The 17261-nt window shown below is 44.2% G+C and overlaps 1 protein-coding gene across 1 annotated transcript in view; it reads left to right on the forward strand.

The window, feature by feature from the left end:
• RNF145 (ring finger protein 145) overlaps window positions 1–17261 on the forward strand; it is a 1685498-nt gene that overhangs the window by 597041 nt on the left and 1071196 nt on the right. The window contains exon 3 of the mRNA XM_044069355.1: window positions 12495–12603. Coding sequence (XP_043925290.1) covers window positions 12495–12603 — 109 coding nt within the window. The remainder of the gene's footprint in view (window positions 1–12494; window positions 12604–17261) is intronic.

The raw sequence follows: 17261 nt of genomic DNA on the forward strand, positions 1-17261 counted from the left end.
CTGATGATCCGGATTTGCCCTTATCTACTTATGAGGATTCTGATGCAGAGGACTCTATTCCCTCTGCTTCCATTCCAGAGGATTTTTCTTTTGGTGAAACCTTACATACTCTAAGGGAGCATTTTCATTGGGAAAGCCAGGATTTTTCTGATTCAAAAAAGAGGCTTAGGGATTTCTTACTCCTGCCTCAGCATAGGCCTTCAGCTATTCCTCCAGTACTAGACATTGTTGATGTTGCTTTTTCGGAATCTAGTTTGGCCCGTGATTCCTTGCCTCCTGCTCCCAGAAAACCTGACAGATATTACAGGGTTCCTGATTCACACAAGTTCCTTTTTAAAAATCCTGTTGCGGATCCAGAGACTATTTCACAGGGACCCAAGGGCATTAAGGCTTCTACTGCTAAAAGTCTTACCGCTTCTGATAGAGACTCCAGGGCTCTGGATAGATGGGGTAAAGAAGGTTTACACTTCTGCAACCTTGGCCATTAGGGCTTTAAATTGCCAGTTTCATATGTTAAAGTATCAACAACATGTTATTGGATTGCTTAAACAGAAAATGATGTTGATTCCTGACTGTGCGTAAAATAAAGAATTACAGGATTTAATGCATTCTGCTGAACAGGTTGGAAAACGTACATTGAAATGTGGATTTGATTCTTTAGAGGCCTCTTGCAGGGCTGCTGTTACTGATTCTGTGCTCGGAAGGCATGCTTGGCTTAAGGAGCAATGTTTACCTGATTATGTTAAAGCTAAATTGTTGGATGCTCCCTTAAATCAGGACCACCTGTTTGGCAACAAGGCTGAGGAAGTTCTTAAAAAGATGGAAGATAAAGCTAAATCTATGCAAACTGTTAAAGATTGTTTGCAAGTTCAGCCTCCTAGATTTAGTAGGCACTAGCCCTCTAAGAACTGAACCTTTCCAGCCTCTTCAAGGTCTTCTCAAGCTAAACCCAGACATAGCAGAAACCCCAGGTTTCAGTCCCAGGGGACACACAAGACTAAGCAGTGGGGTGTTTCCGCACCCAAATCAGGGAGTAGTAAGACCCCCCCTATGGAAAATAGTCTCAATGACTTGCTTCTAAAACTTCCAAGCACTTCCCATCTGAATGCTCCTTTACCTGGAAAGATTGGTCTGCAGGCCAAAAACTGGGAACTCATTACCCAGGACAAATGGGTCCAAAGGGTACAGATTTCACTTCCACACCTTACCAACACCAAGCGGGTGGCCAGATCTACCCCCAAATCAGTGGGCAGAAGCCCAAAATCAAGTACTCTCTCTTAAGCATGGGGCTATTCAGTTGGTACCAGAAGAGGAAAAGGGACAAGGGTTCTATTCAAGACTTTTCCTGGTACCCAGAAAAGGCAATACATGGCGTCCTATCCTGGACCTTTCTACTCTAAGTACCTTTCTGGTGTTTCCAAAATTCAAGATGCTGACTCTTCACCAGCTGCTTCCTATGCTAGGCAAAAATGCATGGTTGGCAACACTAGACTTAAAAGAAGCATACCTGCACATCCTATCAGGGAGTCTTGCAGAAAATACCTATGCTTCAAAGCAGGCTGCATGCACTGTCAGTTCTCTGCACTGCCCTTTGGCTTATCTACTGCGCCCAGGGTATTCACAAAGTGCCTAGCTCCAGTCATTGCATTCTGCAGGCAAAAAAATATTCAAATATACCCATATCTGGACAATTGTCTAATTCAGGCAGAAAGCCTGGACATACTTTTGAATCATCTGGCATTTGTTCAAAGGGTACTGACCTGTCTGGAGTACACCATTAACACAAATAAATCACAACTGGTGCCCTGTCAACAAATTATATTCCTGGGAGCAAGCTTGAAAACAATTTCCCAGATGGCTTTTTTCATGCCAGAGAAACAGATTAATTTGACAACCTACTTCAAACAAGTGGCCACAAAAACCCAGATGTTCATCGTGTTACACTGCTGCAGTCATCACACTTGGGTTATCCTGCAGTAAGGCGGTCCCACAGTCGGCCCGAATTCCAAAGTCTTGGTCCGGCGTCTGTTGCTGTTGCTTCTTCTCTGACGTCAGTGCGCCAGGGGTATATAAGATGCATCCGACTCAATTTTCTTCAGTCTTTCTTGCCGCTCGGTGCCCGAAGCAGAAGCAGTTCACAAGTGCCGGTCGGCCGACTCCTGAGATTTTCGAAGTCGAATTTCAGATCCGAAGTCTTCAATAAAACTATGTACCCCGTTGGGGAAACTTTTTTCTTGCCTTAGACCGATGTCAGAAAAAGTTAATAATTGTATTTCTTGTGGAAAGCAAATACCTCATAAGGACTTCCACTCTTACTGTATTCCATGCCTTGGCCCTGATCACGACGTCACTAGTTGTCGGTTTTGTGCTAGATTTAACAAACGTACTATAAAGAGGCGTTTTGATTTTGCTTTGCACTACTTTGGCTGAAGGTTCAATTATACCATGCCGTCGGATCAACTGACGACCGCATTACTGAAGAAACGCAAGGACAAGGATAAAGACAGACATCCGAGGTCCAAAACCGACGAAGAAACCTCTTCTAGGCCAGTCGCCGGTTCTCAGTGAGGCGCTTTCTCAGCCCCTGACACCCACTACCTCAGAGCCACAGGCCGCCTCCGACTCCCACGTGGAGACAACTAGGCCTCTGGAAACTCAAGGTATTGGGCCTTCGGAAACTAACCCCTCAGATGGGTCTGGAGCCGCTGAGCAGGCATCTGCTTCTGAGGGTGTTTTCAGACCTTCACAACTTACCATTAAATCAACAGCCAAGACAAAAGTACCACTAAAGACAAAGAAACAAGTACAGCATTCTCCTGGACAAACCACCATGCCTAAGAAACAGATGCTTAAAATGGCCGAAGACCTCATTACTCTAATCAGGGGTTCCCATCCCTCTCCTGAGAAAAGGCCTAGGCAGGATACAGACTATGATTCCTCAGATCAGGTTTCCATTTCCTCTGATTTCTCTTCTGATCTGGGATACTGTATACCTCCATATGAGAGGACTCTGATGATGAAGAATCTAAACCCTTCAGCCTCCCCTCCTGAGGATTATTATTTTGGGGAAACTTTACATACCATGAGGGAGCATTTCCATTGGGAAAGTCAGGAATACTCAGAATCTAAGAAAAGGCTCAGAGATTTCCTTTTACTGCCTCAGCACAGGCCTCTGGCTATTCTACCTGTGCTTGATATTGTGGACGATGTGTTCTCTGAATCCAGCTTATCTCCTGATTCTTTACCCCCTGCACCAGCCAAGCCAGATAGGTACTACAGAGTCCCTGACTCTCACAAGTTTCTTTATAAAAACCATTCTACAGATCCAGAAGTTATTTCCCAGGGTCCAAAAGGGGTTAAGGCTTCCATTGCAAAAAATCCAGTACCCTCTGACAGAGATTCCAGAGCTCTGGATAGATGGGGTAAGAAAGTATACACTTCTGCAACTGTAGCGTAAGAGCTTTAAATTGCCAGTTTCACATGCTTAAGTACCAACAATATTTAATGGCTCTGTTAAAACAGAAAATGCTTGCAAGCTCAAAAGCTCCTGATTGTAAAGAAATGCAGGATTTGTTGCATGCAGTTGAATAGGTGGGAAAACATACTCTGCAATGTGGTTTTGATTCTCTAGAGGCCTCTTGTAGGGCCGCAGTTACAGGTTCAGTGATTCGAAGGCATGCTTGGTTAAAAGAACAGTTTACCTGATCATGTTAAGGCAAAATTATTGGATGCTCCTTTACAGCATGATACCTTGTGTTTGGTGTTAAGGCAGATGAGGTGTTAAAGAAAATGGAGGATAAAGCTAAATCTATGCAAACAGTCAGGGATTTCTTACAGGTACAGCCACCTCGATTTAGCAGGAATTGGCCTACAAAAAATTGGTCCTTTCCAGTGTCAGACGAGCCACAGAGAGGCAGATACAGACGCCCAAGAGGCATATCTCAACCCCAAGGCTCAAACAGACAGACAGTGGAGCAACTCAACCCCAAAAGGAGGTGAGGACAAGTCTCAACCTTACAGGAAACAGTCTCAATGACTTTCCCCTCCGTACGCCAAGCACTTCCCTTTTGGAAGCCCCCTTGAGGGGAAAACTAGCACTTTTTTCTCAAAACTGGCAAACAATAACCCAAGACAAATGGGTTCTGAATGTAGTGTCTCAAGGTTACAGGTTCCACTTTCATACTTTACCAAGGCTAAAAGGAATGCCAGACCTGTCACAAAACCAATGGGCAGAGACACAAAGACAGATTTCAGCCCTCATGGACATGAGAGCTATTCAAAAAGTACCACAGCAAGAACAAGGACAAGGATTTTACTCAAGACTGTTCCTGGTCCCCAGAAAAGACAAGGCCTGGAGGCCCATACTAGACCTATCAATTCTAAATACTTACCTGGATATTCCGAAATTCAAAATGTTGACTTTACAGCAGCTTCTACACATGCTGGGCAAGAATGCTTGGCTTGTTACTCTGGACCTCAAAGAGGCATACCTGCATGTCCCTATCAGACAAAATTGTAGAAGATACCTCAGATTCAAAGCTGGTTCATTGCACTACCAATTCTCTGCACTGCCCTTTGGCTTATCTACTGCGCCCAGGGTCTTCACAAAGTGCCTGGCACCAGTAGTTGCTTTTTGCAGACAAAAAGGAATTCAAATATATCCATACCTGGACAACTGCCTCATTCAAGCAGAGACAAAGGACATCCTTCTACAGCATCTAGCATTTGTAAAGAGGTTGTTAACTTCTCTAGGGTACACAGTAAACAAAAAGAAGTCAAAACTAGTGCCCTCACAACAGATTGCATTCCTGGGTGCCAGCTTAAATACAACGGCCCAGATGGCTTACCTCATGCCAGACAAACAAGTTCAATTAATTCAATATTTTCAATTACTGGCAAAAAAGTCCCATCTCCCTGCAAGAAAAATTCTGCAGGCCCTGGGATTCATGGCATCCTGCATACTACTAATTCCATATGCCAGACTGCATATGGGGAAAATACAATGGTACCTAAAAAGTGTTTGGACTCCACACTCACACAGTCCAGAAGCAGTAATACCAATGATTTCCTGCCTGCAACAGGAGTTTCGATGGTGGGCACAGGCATGTCACCTAAACAAGGGTCAGCCTTTCACCCTACCCACAGCCAGGCAGACACTAACATTACGCCTGGGGAGCACACATGGCAGGAAAATGCATTCAGGGCAAGTGGACCACAAATCAGATGCATCTATACATCAATCAAAAAGAGATGTTGGCTGTTCAAAATGCCATAACAGCTTTCAAGGACCTTCTGCATCCAGGGCAATTATTACTAAAGACAGACAACACCACTGTAATGTGGTACATAAACAAGCAAGGAGGCACTCATTCTTACCCTCTATGCAGGCAAGCCATGACCTTGTGGGACACAGCTCTAACGTACCAAGTCCACCTGCAAGAACAATTCCTGCCAGGAAGGAGAAATACTCTGGCAGACGATCTAAGCAGAAATATTATGGACCCTCACGAATGGAAATTGAATCTGCAAATATTCAGCATGGTAACTCAAAAATGGGGATGCCCAGACATAGATCTTTTTGCCTCCCCACTGAATTGCCAACTACAAAAATTCTGCACAAGGACGTATCACAAGCAAGCATGGAAAGTGGATGCTCTTTTGTTCAGCTGGAAAAACCTAAAAGTTTATGCATTCCCACCTTTGCCTCTCCTTTCAAAGGTACTCCTAAAAGCCAGACAAGAGAAACCACGAATGATCCTGATTGCTCCAGACTGGCCACGCCAGCACTGGTACCCTATCTTAAGGAACCTTGCTCAAGGGCCACCATGGATTTTGCCTCAAATTCCACACCTGACTCAGCAAAACAATCAGATCCTGCATGAGCAGCTCAAAACCCTGAACCTGGCAGCATGGCAGATTCATTAGTCAAACAGGCAACACCTCTCTCTAAAGCGGTTATGGATGTCATTTTGGAGGCCAGGAGGCCTAGCACAAGGAAAGCTTACTCAGAAAAATGGAAGAGATTCTGCACCTGGAACCAGGTTCAAAGCATTGACCCTCTTGTGCCAAACATTCCTCAGATTTTACAATACTTAACTGAGATGCTGGACAGAGGCCTATCCTTCTCATCAATTAAGATGCACGCCTCTGCAAAGTTTCAGCACATTACAACACGGATCTTCCTTTATTCTCTCATCCCTTGATAAAGCAATACCTCAGAGGGGCTAAAAACATAAGACTGCCCCAGAGAGCACCAACACCAACTTGGGACCTCAATTTCATTTTGGAAAAACTAACCCTGCCACCTTTTGAGCCAGCAAATACAGCCGATCTAAAATTTTTATCATGGAAAACAGCTCTGCTCCTAGCAGTAACTTCAGTATGAAGAGTCTCAGAGCTACAGGCATTAATGGCAGTGGAACCTTTTATAATTTTTCATCAGGATAGGGTTTCCCTAAGGACAAACCCCACCTTTATGCCCAAGGTGGTATCTAGTGTGGCTCTTAACCAAACCATTCATTTGCCAACTTTTTGTCCAAACCCCCAGATAAAGGGGAGAAATTTCTGCATTCTTTGGACATACACAGGCAGCTACGCTTCTACTTGGACAAAACAAAAGCTATCAGGCAAACTGAGCAACTGTTTGTAGCAAATGCTGCAGGATCACAGGGCAAGGCTATCTCAAAGCAGACTATATCCAAATGGATAGGGCACTGTATTCGTTACTGCTACACACAGCATGGAAAATCAGTCCCAAAACACATTAGGCCACATTCCACCAGGGCTACAGCCACTTCATCCGCCTTTTTCAGAGGAGTACCTACCAAGGAAATTTTGGAGGCTGCGACTTGGAGTTCAGTGCACACCTTTACCAAACATTACCACCTGCCTCTTTACTCTAAATCCAGAGCAGGATTTGCCACTGCAGTTCTGCAGGGCCTCATAGCCAATCCTAACTCCTTATAGACCAGCCACCCAACCTTAGCTTTGGGATTCTACCCAAGTGTGATGACTGCAGCAGTGTAACACGATGAACATAGTACAGTTTTGTACCTACCATAAATGTAGATGTTCGAGTGTTCACACTGCTGCAGTCCTGGTTACCCTCCCTCCATCCCCTCTGAACTGACTGGCCTTATTTATGCCTCTCTATCCTATACAACCTTTGTGGTGTATTTGCTTGTAACTGAAGGTATTGTTGATATTTTTTATGTATACCTGTTATTAACAATATGTATTGCCTAGCTATTTGGGGGCACCTGACATCTGGGGCAAGAAAAACTGAAGAAAATGGTGTCGGATGCATCTTATATACCCCTGGCGCACTGACGTCAGGGAAGAAGCGACAGCAACCGACGCCGGACCAAGACTTTGGAATTCGGGCCGACTGCGGGGACCGCCTGACGGCAGGATAACCCAAATGTGATGACTGCAGCAGTGTGAACACTCGAACATCTACATTTATGGTAGGTACAAAACTGTACTTTATCTGCAAGGCGCAAATACTGCAAGCCTTGGGGTTCATGGCCTCCTACATTCTTCCAATTCCATATGCAAGGCTGCATATGAGGAAACTGCAATGGTATCTCAAAAGCCTATGGTGTCAACATTCACAGGATCTAGAGGCAATGATTCCTATCATACCTTGCCTACGCCTAGAGTTCCTTTGGTGGGCAGAGGCCTGCCACCAAAACAGGAGACTGTCATTCACACTATTCCCTGCTCCCCAAACCTTAACAACAGACTATGCATGGGGGGCCCACCTGGCAGGAAGTGCATTCAGAGCAAATGGAACCCAAGTCAAATGCACTTGCATATCAATCAAAAAGAAATGTTAGTTGTACAGAATGCTCTGACAGCCTTCAAGGACCACATTCTTCCAGGACAATTAATGATAAAGACAGACAACACCTCTGTTATGTGGTACATAAACAAGCAGGGGGGGGTACACATTCTTACCCCCTCTGCAGACTAGCTGGCATTGTGGAACACAGCCCTGAGTTGTCAGGTAGATTTGCAAGCTCAGTTCCTGCCAGGAAAACTAAATACACTGGCAGATGAACTAAGCAGAAACCTCATGGACCCATGCAAGTGGAAACTGGAACTAAGTATTTTTAACATGTTAACAAGCAAATGGGGGAGCCCAGATATAGACCTGTTTGCCTCCCCCCAAAACTATCAGTTGGACAAATTCTGCACAAGGACTCCCCACAAACAAGCTTGGAAAGTGGATGCTCTGTCCTTCAGCTGGAAAAACCTATCAGTTTATGCATTTCCCCCTCTGCTCTCCAAAGTACTGCTAAAGATCAAACAAGGCAAACCAAGGACTATTTTGATTGCACCAGACAGGCCACCCCAACACTGGTACCCCCTCTTGCGCAATGTGTCACTGTGGGCCCCATGGCACATGCCTTAGACTCCTACACTATTGTCTCAGCAGGAGAACCAAATTCTGCATCCTCAACTTCAAACACTGTATCTAGCAGCCTGGCTAATTACATAATTTCTCCTTTACCATCCCTCAGTAAACCAGTGATGGATATCATTTTAGTGGCAAGGAGGCTTAGTACCAGAAAGTCTTAAGCTGAAAAATGGAAAAGATTGTGTGCCTAGAACCAGTCTCAAGGGATGAGCACAACAGTGCCCAATTTACCTCAGATCGTACAATACTTAACTGAGATGCTTCATAAGGGCCTGTCTTTCTCCTGCATCAAAATTCACGCCTCAGCCATCTCAGCTTATTATAACACAGAACTCATCCACTGCTTAAGCAGTTCCTCAGAGAGGCCTAAAATCTACGACCACCCATGAGAGCTCCAACTCCAGCCTGGGGCCTCAACTTTGTATTGGAAAAGCTCACCCTTCCTCCTTTCGAGCCAGCTGCCACTACAAACTTAAAATTTCTTTCTTGGAAAGCAGCTTTCCTTTTAGCAATCACTTCAGCAAGAAGGGTATCTGAATTACAGGCCCTCATGGCAGTGGAGCCTTTCATCATCTTTCAGGTGGACAGGGTGTCCCTCAGGACCAATCCCTCCTTCATGCCCAAGGTGGTATCCAGTGTGGCCCTTAATCAGCCCATACATTTGCCAACCTTCTTTCCTAATCCACAGAACAAAGGGGAATGGATTCTGCACTCCTTAGACTTGCACAGACAACTTAAGTTCTACTTGGACAGAACTAAACATGAAAGGAAATCTGATCAACTGCTGGTGGCATTTGCTGCAAGGGCAGAGGGGAAGTCTCTTTCAAAGCAAGCCATTTCTAAATGGATAGGCCATTGCATTCTTTTTTGCTACAAACACCATGGAAAACTTATCCCACAGGGGATCAGACCCCTCTCTACCAGGGCTTCTTCTTACCTCTACAGCCTTTCTCAGAGGCGCCCCTATCAGGGACATCCTCGAAGCTGCTACTTGGAGTTCTGTACATACTTTCACCAAGCATTACTATCTGCCAATTTTCTCTAAATCCAGAGCTGACTTTGCTACTGCAGTCTTGCAGGGCCTTTTAGCTGGTCCTAATTCTATTTAAATTCCTCTTCCCATCCCTAGCTTTGGGAATCTTCCCAAAAGTGATGACTGCAACAGTGAAACACGAAGAACATAGTACAGTTGTGTACACTTACCATAATTGTAGATGTTTGAGTGTATTCACTGTTGCAGTCCTGGTTACCCTCCCTCCAGCCACCTTCTTTTTTGGATATACCTCTACTTTCCTTTACCATCTTCAAAAGCTTTTTGGTGTATTTGTTTTTTTTGTTGGAGATATAACCTTGTATATTTATAGATTTAATTGCTTCCCATTAGGGGGGCATCTGACATCTGGGGCAAGAAAAACTGATGTAATGGCGTCAGCTGCATGTTTTATACCCCTGACGACCTGATGTCATTGAAGGAGGGACAGCAACCGACGCAGGACCCAAGACTTTGCTAATTAGGCCCACTGAGGGCTATTGCAAGCAGATAACCCAAAAGTGATGACTGCAACAGTGAATACACTCAAACATCAACATTTATGGTAAGTGTACACAGCTGTACTTTCTCTGAGGTGCAGGCTAAAACCAGTGGGCTATGGCTAACCAAGTTTGCAGATGACTGCATGCTGGGTGTGGCCATCAAGTCCCCAAGTGATGTGGGCATCCTGTAAGAGGGTCTCACCCATACAAATGACTGGTGCCAGAAACATGGCCTCAAACTGAATGCCAAAAAAATGCATCATCATCCCCTTTGGGTAGAGCGACATCCCCACATATTATCACATTAATAACAATGTCCTAAGTACGCAATCAGTCGTGAGGAATTTGGGCACCCAGGTTGATAGCAACCTGATTTTTGACCACCATGTTGCTTCCGTTGTACAGAAAGCTCTCTACATAGCCCACCCCATAAATAAGGGTATCTCATCCAGGGACAAGGTGGTCATAACATCCCTGCATTCTTCCCTTATAAGGCCAATTATTGAGTACAACGCCTCCTTCGGCATGTACCTTGCAAAGCACATGTAGCAGCTGGAGAGACCACAGAGTTTCCGCACCAGAAGAATCCAGGGCCTCAAGCATCTACCCTACACAGGCTAAAAGACCCGTGCCTCTACTCAGTTTCATAAGACTCCTCAGAGGTGACCTCTGTCTGGCATACAAAGCAATCTCAGACCCCGCCTTGATGGGACTGCTGCATATCCACAAGTCTAGCTCCACTTGAGTAACCCGCACTCGCAACCTCAGCCTGGTCTGTGACATCAATAGGACTTGTTGGCGGGCCAGATTTGTGTCCCAGAGGCTCCCCCATCTGTGGAATAGACTCCATCTCCATGTCAAGCAGAGTACCTCATTATCCCTTTTCAAATGCAACCTGGATAACTGGATGGGAACCAGAAAATACAAAATACACCCCTGGGATTCCACCCATGTCACTACTAGACAGAGGCTTTGGATGCTGACTTGTCTAAACATGGGCTAAACTCTTGGCTAAGCTTATAAGGGCCTCAGGGTCAATAACCTAGTAACTTCCTATGATCCATATATATATATATATATATATATATATGTGTGTGTGTGTGTGTGTTTACACATATGTATCTGTAGACTATTTGTATGCTATGTTACTAAAGTGCTCTCTTATTTCCCAGTTAAAGTTCATGTCTCTGCCTGTCTGCCCGTGCAAATCCCCTGTCTTTCCCCTGCCTATGATGAAACAGTTCCTTAAAGGCATCATCAACCTAAGGCCACCATGGAGAGCTTCAGCTACTTCCTGAGATTTCACTTTTGTACAGGAGAAGCACACTGTCACCCTTTAATTCCACAGCCCTTGCAGAGATTAAATTTTTATCCTGGAAAACTGAATTATTAGTGGTCATCACCTTAGTGACATTGCAGCACTTTACAGCAAAATCAGTGATAGCAAAGAGGCATGTCTGGGAGGAGGGGAGAGTTGGCACACTTTGTATGCCTTTGATGTCACAGGTGTAGTCACTTAAAGTGGCTGCAGCTTGTGCGTGTGTGTGTGTGTGTGTGTGTGGGTGTGTGTACATCAAAAACAAACATACTTTCTCCAACTACAAACTACATATGCTACAGCAAGTGTGAAACATAAAGTGAAGAACTATTTTACATCAAAAATATATATCCTAAAAACAAAACAAACAAAAAAAAAAAAATTCAAAACAAATAAACATGTAGTCCATTCTCTAACCCAATAATGTCCTGCAGTGTATGTGTTATTGAGGAGATGAAACCCTTCCACAACACCCCTGGACATGCTTTATTTTCTCAATAAAACTCACCGTTTGGCATTATTTTTTTTTTGCGTACTTCACTCTTTGTCTGAACTTAACATATTTGCATCCATTATCACATGAAAGGTAATAGAGTCTCAGGTAGAAATCCAACCAGTCTGCTAAAAGGCTGTCAGTATTTTTTTCCCTAATGCTATTCAGATTGATTACACAAGGCACTAAGAATATTTTCAGTAAGTATGAAATAAAATACCTCTCTTGTTTGCTGTGCCTCTTCTGCCTAGGGCTTGTGCTACAGACTGCAGATGATTTGCAGCAGTTCTTAACTTTCTGTTCTTGTTCAGGGTTCCCTTTTGCATTCTTCAGCACAGTTAGTTTATTTCCATAGTTTTGTGAATATCTGTGTCTGCTGATGCCTCGATTGTTTTCAGAAGCTGTGGAAGCTAATGAGCTACTAAGTGCCCACATTTTTTGTTTCTGCTTGTCTCACTGGAATAGTGGTCTTAATTTGATTCTCCAAGGTTTTAGTTTATTTATTGTAATTCAGAGTTGTGCTGTACAAGTGTCTGATCTCGTCGTAGACCGTGGGTAGCCTTGAAAATTAGGCAGTGCAGCAGAATGAGCATTCTTCCCTTGGGTGCATTAAGTTTTTGGATGATTTTCTTGAAATAGTGATTGTTTTATGCATTGCAGACTGCTTCCAGACTGTTAGTAATTCCTGTTTTACTTGGAGAAGAAAATTGTGTTTTTTTTTTTTCCAGGTTACATACTGAGTGTTGTTCTGCTCACACTACCACGGCAACATTTGGTCCAGTTGTACCTTTACTTTCTTACAGCGTTACTGCTGTATGCCGGACATCAGATCTCGAGGTAAGTACCTTGAAATTTTGATCGGGTTAATATTAAACAGTCCTGATATTTGGAGATTGGCAAGTATGCTCCTGTTTAGAAAAGAGTATGAGCAATTTGCTTAGGAGGCTATTCTTTTGCAGCAGTTTTGAGTAAGATCCTGGAAGTGAGTGAAAGTGGTGAGACAAGTCTGTACCCAGAAACACATTGTATTTTTAAGCACTGGTTACGTGGAGAGGCACAGTGCGCTGTAATCATTATTCCTAGGAGTTGTGCAGGTAATGTGGTGAAACACAATGATAATGAAAATGTAGGTGGATTGGCAATATGGCTACAGTGATCATCTGTTTTGAATGCACTTTATTAATGCAAAGACCACATAACTTGGCTGTAGATCAGATAAAGTAAGGATCATCCATGTAAATTGGTGTGCTCAGATTAAGTTTGAAATGGTGCAGTAATGTAGTTTTAAGATGCAACATTGAAAGGAGTCAACTGAATGTTCTGATGAAGTGGAACAAACTGGTTGCAAGTGCAGGGTTGGAATAACTGTATTGGTAAGTATGTGCTGTAAGACGTCTGTTCAGGAATTTAGTGTCATTCAGTATGTGGTGGAGGAGTAGCTGATATAAAATAGGTGGCACAGTTAGGTTAAGGTAAACTGAAAGCAGACAGACTTTCTGACTGAATAATGTTATTGAATAATAGAAAACATATCTAATCCCTTAAATGTAGGGATGCAGAATATTGGATGATGAGAATGCTATTATGGGTAGATTCCAGGTGGCATTTAAGTGTTGAGGGCAGCACTGTGGTGATGATAAAATGGAGAAGAGAGCAAGGTGATAGTTGAGGTGACAGTAAATGAAGTAGAAGTGGATATACAGTCACAGGTGAACCTTAGAAGTTGCTGCAGGCAGTGACAGTCCTTTGTGGTAATGTAGAAAGGCAGTACCATTAACCAGGTATTCATAGTTGCAGATGGCCATCTGATACAGACGTCAAATAACTGCTTATGACATTGTTGATTGGATACAAGGAATGCTGCAAGGAGTTGAAGTGGTCTAGCCAAGTTAGTGCATGCTGAAAAGTTTTTTATTTTTTTATTTATTTTTTTTACACTTACTACTCTTGTTGGAGTGTGAGGGTTGAAAGGGCTACTATATGACCTTGAACTACAGTGCACAGAGGGTTTGTACAAGAGGATGCCTTAAGTTGGGTTAGCATTTGTGCTGCACCATTAAGCTTGGGTTTAATTTCTGAAAATATTTGGGGTTTCTAATACCATTATGGGATTGGGCCCTATTTCTAAGTGAAGATATGATTACAGTTTGTGAAATTAGTGATGTTCTTCGTGTTTCACTGTTGCAGTCATAACTGTAGGGTATTCCTGCCGGCAGGCAGCCCGAGGTCGGCCAGAATTCCAAAGTCTGGGTCCGGCGTCGGCTGTACCAGCAAGTACCCTGACGTCAGAACGTAGAGGTATAAAGCTGACAGCCGACGCCATCTTCTCCAGCCTTTCTTGCCCCAGATGTCAGAAACCCCCAACAAAGAAACCAAAAGGTGTCCAAATAGAAACACAAATACACCACAAAGGGAAAGGAAGAGAGACCAAGTGAAAAATAGAGGGGATTGGTGGGAGGGAAACACCGACTGCAACAGTGAAGACACTCGAACATCTACATTTATGGTAGTTGTACACAACTGTACTATGTTCTTCGTGTTTCACTGTTGCAGTCATAACTGTAGGGTAGAATCCCAAAGCTGTGAATGAGGGAGGAGGTTATGCAGAAGAAGGGTCAGCTGGAAGGCCCTGCAAAACAGCAGAGGCAAAGCCTGCCCTAGACTTAGAATACAAAGGGAGATTATAGTGCTTAGAAAAAGTATGCACTGAACTCCAAGTGGCAGCTTCCAAAATGTCCTTGGTAGGAACTCCTCTGAGAAAAGCTGCTGAAGTGGCTACTACTGTTGGAACTGTCTGGGTATCCTAATTCCACATTGCCCTCATTTCTGCCTGCAAATCCTGCTATTTTATGACTCTCTGTCTCTGTATATAAACACTGTAATCACTGGGTATAACAATTTCAGTGTTAATGCTACTTTTTGCTTTTCATGCACTACTGTGTCTGGATGTTCTTCGTCTTCCATTGCTGCAGTCCTGACTATTGGGTATAGTCCGCGTCCCAGTCGGCCCGAATACCAGAGTATAAGGCTGACGTCGGTCAGGGCGCATTAGACTGACGTCAGTACGTCAGGGTACTAATGCGCATGACCGACGTCATATCCTCAGTCTTTTTTGCCGCATGGTCCGATGCAGAAGCAGTTTTGCGAGTGCAGGTTGGCGTACTGAAATATTTCCGAAACCGGAGTTTCAGACCGAAACAGAGTTGGCTAAGTACTCGCTGGGGAACATTTTGGTTTTTCTTGCCTCAGTATTTTACCGGATGTCAGAAAAGTGAATAACTGTATTTCTTGTGGGAAACAGATACCTCATAGGGATTATCATACCTTGTGTATACCTTGTTTAGGCCTGAGCACGACGTTGTTGGTTGCCGCCTTGTGCTAGGTTTAACAAACGCACTATTAAGAGGAGGTTAGACTGTGCCAGGTTAGTGTTTGGGAAGCGTTGCAATTATAACATGCCGCCGGATGCTCCGCCCGCCTCCAAGAAGCGCAAGGATAAAACAGTGAAGTCTAGGTTGAGGAACCGACAGTCCCGGACGTCGGTTCCTTGGAAGGCTCAGTGGAGCCGGAGGTTTTGCCAGGAGTTTCCATGGAGTCGCAGGCAGAAACTATACTCTTACAGGATGTGCCTTCTCAGGAGGTAGGCCAGGCTGAGGGGGCTTCTCAAGTGACTGTTCTTCCCTCTCTTCCCAAGGTAGTTAGGGCCTCTCCTTCTGTTGCCAAAACTTCTATGAGGGGTAGGCCTCCTTCAGCTTCAGTGGGAGCTTCTCCTACCATTTCAGGTTCTGTGCCTAAGAAACATATGCTTAAGATGGCAGAAGATTTGATTACTATGATTAGGGGTTCTATGCCCCCGCCTGATAAGAGGCCTAGGGTGGAACCTGAGTTTGAGAGTTTTGAACAGTGTTCTGAGGCTTCAGAATCTTCTGTGGAAGATTTGCAGGAGTATCCTACCTATTCTGATTCTGATGTGGATGACTCCACTCCTACAGCTTCTCCGCCTGAGGATTTTTCATTTTCAGAGACCTTGCATTCCATGAGGGAGCACTTTAAATGGGAAGGCCAGGATTACTCTGACTCCAGGAAAAGGCTTAGGGAGTTCTTGTTTTTACCCCAGCATAGGCCTTTAGCTATTCCTCCTGTTTTGAATGTGGTGGAAGATGTTTTTGCAGAGGCTTCCCTGAACCCTGACTCTTTGCCTCCTGCTCCTGTTAAGCCTGATAGGTATTATAGGGTGCCCGAAGCTCATAAATATTTGTTTAAGAGTCCTAGGGCGGACCCAGAAACTATTTCCCAGGGGCCTAAGGGTGTAAAAGCTTCTGTGGTTAAAAATCCTGTCCCCACTGATAAAGAGGCAAGGGCTTTGGATAGGTGGGGAAAGAAAGTGTATACTTCTTCCACTCTAGCCATGAGAGCTTTGAATTGTCAGTTTCACATGTTAAAATATCAGAATTACCTTCTTTCACAATTGAAATCTAAGGTGGATGCTTTGGCGGAAGGTATTGAGTGTAAAGAGTTGCTGGATTTGGTTCATGTGTCCGAACAAGTGGGTAAGCATTCTTTGCAATGTGGTTTTGATGCTGTACAGGCCTCCTCGAGGGTGGCTGCTACCAGCTCTGTTCTTCGCAGGCATGCCTGGTTGAAGGATCAGAATTTAGCTGAGCATGTTAAGACAAGGATTTTGGATGCTCCTTTACAGTCTGATGTGTTGTTTGGTTCGCCTGTGGAAGCTGTTTTAAAGAAAATGGAGGACAAAGCTAAGTCTATGCAAACTGTTAAAGATTTTTTGCAGGTGCAGCCACCGAAGTTTAGTAGAAATTGGCCTGCTAAGGGGTGGACATACCCTACTTATGATTCTCAGTCTAGGGGTAGGTCTAGACGTGGTAGGGGCAGGGCTCAAAGTTCTTTTAGGCCCAGAACAGGGAGTTCACCTGCTCAGACTTCTGGTGAGGGTAGGGGTCAGTCCTTTCGTAAACAGACCCAATGACCTGTCTTTTCAGCTGCCAGCAGATTCTCGTCTGACAGCTCCTTTGGGGGGAAGACTGTCTCTTTTCAAAGAAAATTGGGATTTAATTACTCAAGACAAATGGGTGTTGGATATCATTCACCACGGTTACAGATTTTATTTCCATACAATGCCTCCTTTCAAAGGCATGCCAGATGTTCCTCCTCTGCAAAGAAAAGAGGCTCACAAGCAAGTTTTACAGTTACTTCACATAGGGGCCATTCAGCCAGTTCCTGTGTCAGAAAGGGGCCTAGGATTTTATTCTCGCCTGTTCCTTGTACCAAAGAAGGGGAACACGTGGAGACCAATTTTGGATTTATCTCTCCTCAACACGTTTTTGGACATTCCCAAGTTCAAGATGTTGACGTTACAACAGCTTTTACCTCTGCTGGGCAAAGATCACTGGATGGTAACTTTAGATCTCAAGGAAGCTTACCTTCATGTGCCTATAAGGCTAAGTTGCAGAAAGTATCTGCGTTTCGAGCTGGAA

This window comes from Protopterus annectens, chromosome 4.part0 (genome assembly GCF_019279795.1).
Source record: "Protopterus annectens isolate FY-2018-M chromosome 4.part0, PAN1.0, whole genome shotgun sequence".
NCBI classification, from domain to species: Eukaryota; Metazoa; Chordata; order Ceratodontiformes; family Protopteridae; genus Protopterus; species Protopterus annectens.